Source organism: Acanthisitta chloris, unplaced genomic scaffold (genome assembly GCF_000695815.1).
Source record: "Acanthisitta chloris isolate BGI_N310 unplaced genomic scaffold, ASM69581v1 scaffold24159, whole genome shotgun sequence".
Taxonomy (NCBI): domain Eukaryota; kingdom Metazoa; phylum Chordata; class Aves; order Passeriformes; family Acanthisittidae; genus Acanthisitta; species Acanthisitta chloris.
The window spans coordinates 330-7,728 of record NW_008690117.1 but is presented as its reverse complement, the minus strand read 5'-3'; the positions used below and the strand labels follow the sequence as shown (position 1 = coordinate 7,728).

Here is a 7,399-nt window from a genome sequence, read left to right as displayed (position 1 = left end):
TGCTGTCCCTGACCTGGTGCCCCTGTGTGTTGCCGTTGATGCCAACCGACCTCCTTTGGCTGAGCTGGCACAGAGGCCTCACTGCAGCCCCTGCTCCAGTGAGCACTGACACCAGAGTGAGGATGCTGCAAATGGTGTTTATTGCTTCACTGACACCTTCTTATATCCAATCCCTCCTTCGTTAGTGCCCTCATGTCTGCGTAGGCAATCCACATCATTTCCCTTAGCGTAACCTAAACATCCATAGGAAGGGGTTCCCTCTCCTAACCTTTCCGTACGTCGCCAGATCTTCCGACCGCCATTCCCTGCACCTGTGCAGGGTGACACAGAGCTGTCCTTGACCTGCTGCCCCTATGCAGGTTTGCATGAAGCTGCCATGGGGACCACTGTGTCCCCTATGCCCATGGGTGCTGCGGGTTGGGTGGTAGGACTGATCCCACTCTGATTCTCTGCTGGGGAGTGGGATCACGGGGAAAACCCAACTAGAAAGGGACATGGACACACAGCCACAGGGGTGTATGTGCTCAGGGGCTTTGGGGCCACCACTGCTCCTCACTCCCTTCCCTTGGCTGCTCAGTGATGCTCTGGGATGAGGTGATGCCCAGGACCTCCCTAATTATTCCCCTCTGTGCCCAGAGAGTCAGCCCACGACGTCGGATGAGACGGTGGTGGCTGGTGGCACAGTGGTGCTTAAGTGCCAAGTGGAGGACCCTGATGACTCCTCGCTGCAGTGGTCCAATCCTGCCCAGCAGACCCTCTACTTCGGGGAGAAACGAGGTACAAGCCTGGAACTGGGGGTGGGAGAGAGGCAGCTCCAAGCCTGGAGCCATGGGGAGGTAGATCAGAGGGTGACATTCCCTCCTACTCCAATCCCAGCAATGCCTCCAGGCAGAACACGAGCCAGTGGAGGGGGACAGTGGCACTGAGCCCACAGCTCACCCTGTGGTCCCTTTTCCCCATCCCAGCCCTGCGGGATAACAGGATCCAGCTGGAGAGATCCACTCCCAACGAGCTGACCATCAGCATCAGCGATGTGGTGCTATCGGACGAGGGGGAATACACCTGCTCCATCTTCACCATGCCCGTGAGGACAGCTAAGGCCCTGGTCACTGTGCTGGGTAGGACACCAGTGACATCGCTCCCTGCTCTCCGTCCCCTCCCTGTCCTTGTAGCCATCACCTTTGCTGCTCCTGGATCCCATTAACTCCTCCTTGCTGTTGATCGAGTCTGTGTGTGTGTTGGCTCTGGGTGGCAGCACACACCCAGCTCACAGCCTCTTGTGTTTCTTCCCTCCTCCAGGAATCCCTCAGAAGCCCCAAATCTTTGGCCATGAACAGCCCTTCGATGAGGAGAAGAAGGCCCAGCTGATCTGCAGGACCTCGGGCAGCAAACCTGCAGCCCAGCTGCGGTGGAGGAAGGGCAACATGGAGCTGGGGGGTGGGTGCCCAGGCACTGGGGGGCTGTGGTGACTGAGGGAACACCTTGGAGGGGTGGAGGAAGGGCAACAAGGAACTGGGGGACTGGAGTAGCTGGGGAACACCTTGGAGGGTTGGAGGAAGGGTAACAAGATGCTGGAGGGTGGGTGTTCAGGCACTGGGGGGGCTGGGGTGACTGGGGAACACCTTGGAGGGGTGGAGGAAGGGCAACAAGGAGCTGGGGAGTGGGTGCCCAGGCACTGGAGCTCTGCCCTGGCTGGGGAACACCTTGGGGGACTGGGAGTTGCAGGTTGCTGGTCCACACCAGCACCCTGTGCTGCTGCCAGCAAAGGGACAGGCACAGAGTATCTCTTTTGGGGTCCTGTGTCCCTCACCCTGACAGTCCCCTGACCCCACAGGTGCGAGCAGTGAGGTGGTGGAGGATGCCAATGGCAAGACCTTCACTGTGACCAGCAGAGTGGAGTTCCCTGTCACCAAGGAGGACAACGAGGTTGAGGTGACCTGCACAGTGGACCACGAGTCCCTGCAGAACTCAGAGAGGTCAACCACACAGAAGCTGCAGGTCCACTGTACGTGGCATGGGGGAGTGGCACAGGGGTGGGAGGGATGGAGGAGGCCTTGGCATCACCAGGGTACAGTAGACAGCACACATGTGGTCCTGCACATTCATGGACATGAAGTCATCATGCAGACATGTGCCAGCTCATCAGTCTGCATGCACCAAGGTCCTGTAACGTGTAGGACTCTGCCCAGGGACACTTTGCCTTGCACAGAGACACTTGCCTTACACAGAGACACTTCCCTTGCACAGACTTTCCTTGCACACACCCCCCCTTGGCTTTCCCTGCTTGTCCCTGTGTCCTGCTTGTCCCCATCTCTCAGGAACTTATCCATGCCATCACTGCTCCCTGCCTGTCATCTCCTCCTGTCGTGCCTGTCCTCCCCTCCCCTTTGCCTGTCCCCATCTCCCCTTTGCCTGTCCCCATCTCCTCCTGTCCTGCCTGTCCCCATCTCCTCCTGTCCTGCCCCATCTCCTCCTGTCCTGCCTGTCCTCTGTGATGATGACAGGGTGAGGGATGTGAGGGCTGCACTGTGCACCCCCAAAGTGCCAACCCTCACCCTGGACACACATGGAGCTGGGATGGGATGAGTTTTGGGGTGCCAAGCACTCACCCCACTGTGTCTCTCCTTTTGCAGACAAGCCAACAGCAAGGATTGAACCACACCCCCAGTACCCACGAGAGGGAGAGAAGCTCCAGCTGCAGTGTGATGGACAGGGCAACCCCGTGTAAGGCCTCTCCTCACCTTCCTCCTCCTCAGCCCCTGCCCAACTACTTCTCCCCCTGCCAGGCTTCCAAATCCACCAGTGAGCCCTCCCCAGGGCTGGGCAGGCGGAGCTTGAGTCCCCCGTGATCAGGTGAAGCTCCTTGTGCTCTCTAGGAGCAGCAGGTCCATCCTGGATCTTGGCTCATCCCTAAATGGGGCATTTCTCTCCTAGTTAAACACTCTCAACCTCTGTTGCCCCTCTGCTGCCACCCCTGGGGTGCAGAGAGAGGGCAGTGGTGCCTGACCCTATCCCATTGCACAGCCCCCAGGAGTTCCTGTGGGAGAAGGAGGGCAGTGATGCTCCCCTGCAGCTGAGCTCAGACAGCGTCCTCATCTTCCCCTTCCTCAACAAGAGTGACAGTGGCACCTACGTCTGCACAGCCACCAGCTCCATGGGCAGTGTGGTGGCCAAGTACAACCTGGATGTCAGTGGTAAGAGGGCTCAGGGTGGCAGCATCTCCTGCAGCCTCAGGGATGGGTGGGGAGGCATCACAGCATTCTGTGTGCCCAGAGTGTCACTGCTTGGCATCTGTTCTTGGGGGAAGGAGCAGCACCTGATGCCTCCATGCATAGTGCTGTCCCCTTGGCTGTTGTGTTGTTGTCCGTGTCCCAGTGCTGTGACAGATGTGGAGCAGAGCTGTGTGTGCTGTCCCTGTGTTCCAGAGCTGTGTGTGCGCTGTCCCTCTGTCCCAGAGCTCTGTGTCTGCTGTCCCTGTGTCCCAGAGCTGTATATGCTCTCCCTGTGCCCCAGAGCCCTATGATGTTTTTCATGTGTCCCAGAGCTGTGTCACACCTGGAGCAGAGCTGTCTATGCTGCCCCTGTGACCCAGAGTTGTGTCACACCTGGAGCAGAGCTGTGTGTGCTGTCCCCGTGTCCCAGAGCTCTGTGTGTGCTGTCCCCGTGTCCCAGAGCTGTGTGTACTGTCCCTGTGTCCCAGAGCTGTCACACCTGGTGCAGAGCTCTGTGGGGCTGTGAGTGCCCATTCCTGGCTGCTGTCCCAACTTCCATCTCGGACTCCCCATCCCCATCCCAGCAGCTTTTCCAAGCTGGTGGGAGCCTGTTTCCCTGTGGTTTTGGCCTTGGATTTGGGGTTCTTCTCTTCTTGCCATCTCTCTCTACCAGCCTTGGTCTTTCCATCTTCCAGTGCTCCAACATGCTCCAGCTCTTCCCTTTTCCATCTCCTTTCCCGTCCCTCCTGTTCTGGGCACTCAGCATCCTCCTGCAGCATGGCTGGGGACAGAGGGAGTGCATGGCAGCAGTGGCACCTCGTGCCCTTTGTCCCTCTCTTCTGCCTGCCCAGAATGAACCCTCCAATGCCCAACCCTGTGCAGTTACTCCTGTGTCCTTGTGTGTCCCCTGTCCCCCTGGTGTGGTGTCCTGAGCCCAGCTGTGAGCACAGTGCAGCATCCCTGGGATGCTCAGCACCCACCCACAGCCTCAGGTCTGTGAGCACATCCCTCACCCACCTGATGTCACAGCACCTGTCACAGCAGAGGAGCTCCACGTCCTGGCTTGGTTCTCCTTGTCAGATTCCCTGTTTTTCCCCACTTGGGTCTCTGGCACATCACTGGAGCCTCCCCTGTGCCTGGCCAAACCCTTGAACCTGCCTAGTGCCATCCCTGCTCAGCAGTGAGGGACAGTGCTGTCCCCAAGGGTGTGTGGAGGACAGTGTAGGTGGCACCGTGTGGTGGGTGACACCTTCCAGCCACAGGGTCCTGGCAGGAGAGTCCCAGTGGAGTCCCTCAAGGGGTAACTGGGGGGCTGGCAGGGCAGGAGATGGGGGAAGATGATCAGAGTAGTGTCCCAGAGTCTGGAGGCAGGAGAAGAGAAGTTGGGACCTGTGGGGTCATGGAAGGAGCTGCTGAGGGTCCCTGACAGAAGGAACCAGGGTCCTCCCAATGGGCTCTGTCACACCTTGCTGGCACCTCCCAGGGGTTGATTCATGTCCCTGTGTTTTTGTTGTCCTCCCCAGATGTTCCCCAGCTCCCCATCCCACACGTTCACTCCACTCCAGCCCCTCTGCTGGGCTCTCCCCAGCCCATCTCTCATGCTTCCATGGTCACCGCTTCATCCTTCACTCCAGCTCCCATCCAAGGTACCGTAAGCTCCTTTTCTCTCTCTTTATGGACCCCCAGCCCAGCAGGAGAAGCTCCACAGGAGGATGGAGGCCCAGCCCTGCCCCAGGGACACCCCTGCCACCTCCCAGGTGCCCAGCCAGGCTCCAGTCCCTCCTTGGCCTGTGTGGATCTCAGCACTTGAGGGTTGTAGCACCCAGCGAGGAGTCCTGGAGCCTGGAATGTTCCTTTTAGCAGCTGCCTGAGCTTCACCCTGTGCTGTGTGTCCATGTCCCGTGTTGTCCCTCTGTCCTGCTGCTTGCCCTGTCTGTCCCCCACCCTGTCCTGTCCAAATGTGGTTCTGGGTCCCCCAAGCTGATGGGGCACAGTGGGAGGAGGATTTGTCCCTGTGTCCCAGGGCTGGCACAGGATTCCGGCACAGATCCTCCTGCAGGATGATTTGGGACCATCTTTGGCGTCCCACTGCCCTTGGGGTGCCAGCCTGCTCCTTGGGCTGTCCCTCCTGAGCTGCAGCCTGTGGCCATGCCAACCTGCATGTCACCTCCTGCTTGGCACAGCAGGAGGGAAGAGCAAGCCAAACTTGGCTCCACCTTGTACTCCACTTCCCTTTTGGGGCCAAAATCCCAGCCTGGAGGCCATCCTTGTTTCCCCTCCTTGGTTCCCCTGCTGCTTCCCTCTCCTCGCTCCCACCTCAGCAGCTTCCACCTGCAGCAGGATGTGCTGGTGGTGGCACCAAGCAGAGCAGGCTGAGGTCCTTGAAGAGGCTGCTCATGGCCTGTGGGGTGAGCAGCAGCTTCTGCCCCATCACAGGATCTCAACCTCCTTCTCTCTCTTCTGTCCCCTGCCCTGGCAGATGCCAGCCCTGTGCCCTCGACCTCCAGCACCTACCACGCAATGATCGGTGGTGTGGTGGCTGTCATCGTCTTCCTCCTGCTCAGTCTCCTCATCGTGCTGGGACACTACCTGATCAGGCACAAAGGTATGGGCTCGGGGAGCTGCCTGGGGTGGGCACACAGAGCCAGGGTCCCTGGGCTGTGTTGGAGCAGGATGTGTTCCCTCTCAGGGTCTCTGGGACAGGCTCCCTGTCCTGCAGCCTTCCCTGTGTCCAGAGAAGCCCCCTGGGTTTGGGGGTCCTGCCCATCGTGGTGCCAGCTCTGGCCCCAGAGTGGGAACCTCCCAGTGAGCCCTTGGAGCTGAGCAGCACCAGGGGCAGGCAGCTCCTGCCCCTTCTCTCCATGACTTGATGCCCACTGCCCCAGGACTGCCCCTGCCCCATCTCCCACCTCTTCCTGCCCCTCCAACCCTCCCTCTGCCTTCCTCTTCCTCCTTTCCCTCCACCTGGACTTCTCATCCAGGCTACAGGGAGAAGGTCCTTGTCCTATGCCTGCAGTTCCTAACCAAGTCCTTCTACAGCTTCCCTGGAGCCTCTTCAGCTCCTGGAAGGTGCCGTGGGATCTCCACACAACCTTCTCCTCTCCAGGCTGAACAGCCCCCAACTCTCTCTAAACAAGGTGCTCCAGTCCTCTCCTCCTCTGTGGCCTCTGGACTTGCTCCAACAGTTCCATGTCCTTCTCATGTTGAGGACACCAAATGTTCTCCACATTGTACAACCCCCTGGTTTCAGTGGGGGCACAGGGGCAGGGTGGGAAGACAGGAGCCCTACTTGACAATGTCATGTGGAGCAACTCATCCTCACTAGAGACAATCATGAAAACCTGGAGCAACCCTAATGAGGCTCCAACCCCACACCAGTGACGTTTTCATTCCCAGCCCCACCCAGTAGTGACACCAGTGGCTTCTCCATTCCAGCCCAAACCCAAACCCTCAGCCCCTGGGGCCCCTCCAGGCAGCTCAGCCAAGTTCCTCCCTGCTCATGTAGATGCTGGCAGGACCCTCATGACCCTCCATCCTCTTCCTCCCTAGGCACATACCTGACCCACGAGGCCAAGGGCTCTGACGATGCCCCCGATGCCGACACTGCCATTATCAATGCCGAGGGTGGCCAGGCCGGCGGCGATGACAAGAAGGAGTACTTCATCTAGGGGTGGCAGAGAGAGCAAATAAAATGGAGCCAAGAGACCCTGATGGCAATGGAAACCAGACCACAAACCCCCCAAAACCCAACAGATTTTCTCTGGTGCCCAGCACGGGCACCTGGATGGACAGAGGGATGGCAGGACCGAGAGCAGAGAGCCAACGGCCTTGAGACGCGATGCTGCTGCTTCCTGAACTTGTACAAATCCTTCCACTCGGAGCAGCCAGAGCCCCAGCCCTGTTTGCTTGCTTGCACCTCCATCCCCACGCCCAGAAATCACAGACCAACCAGTGAGTGAGCGACTTTTCCTTCTTCCTTTTGGACCTTTGCTTTGGTTTTGTGGCTGCTCTTTGCTTCGGGCCCTTGGTTGGGATGTTGGGCTGGGGTTGATGTAGCTCTTCCCTTTGTTTCTCTCTGTTTTGGTTTCTTTGACATCCAAGGATAAAATCTGCTCCAGGCTCTGGTGCAGGCTCGGGGCAGGTGGGTGATCCATCGTGTCCTGTGTGTCCCCCCAAGAGTCCACCAT

At 58.9% G+C, this 7,399-nt stretch overlaps 1 protein-coding gene across 1 annotated transcript; it reads left to right on the top strand.

The window, feature by feature from the left end:
* Nucleotides 1-636: 636 nt before the first annotated feature.
* CADM3 (cell adhesion molecule 3) lies at nt 637-6,893 on the top strand (the record flags this gene model as incomplete). Its single annotated transcript, XM_009081696.1, has 8 exons — nt 637-777; nt 966-1,118; nt 1,300-1,437; nt 1,835-2,005; nt 2,634-2,724; nt 3,025-3,194; nt 5,692-5,817; nt 6,762-6,893. Coding segments are annotated over 8 exons (1,109 nt in total), but the record flags the coding sequence as incomplete, so codon positions are not given.
* Nucleotides 6,894-7,399: the final 506 nt, after the last annotated feature.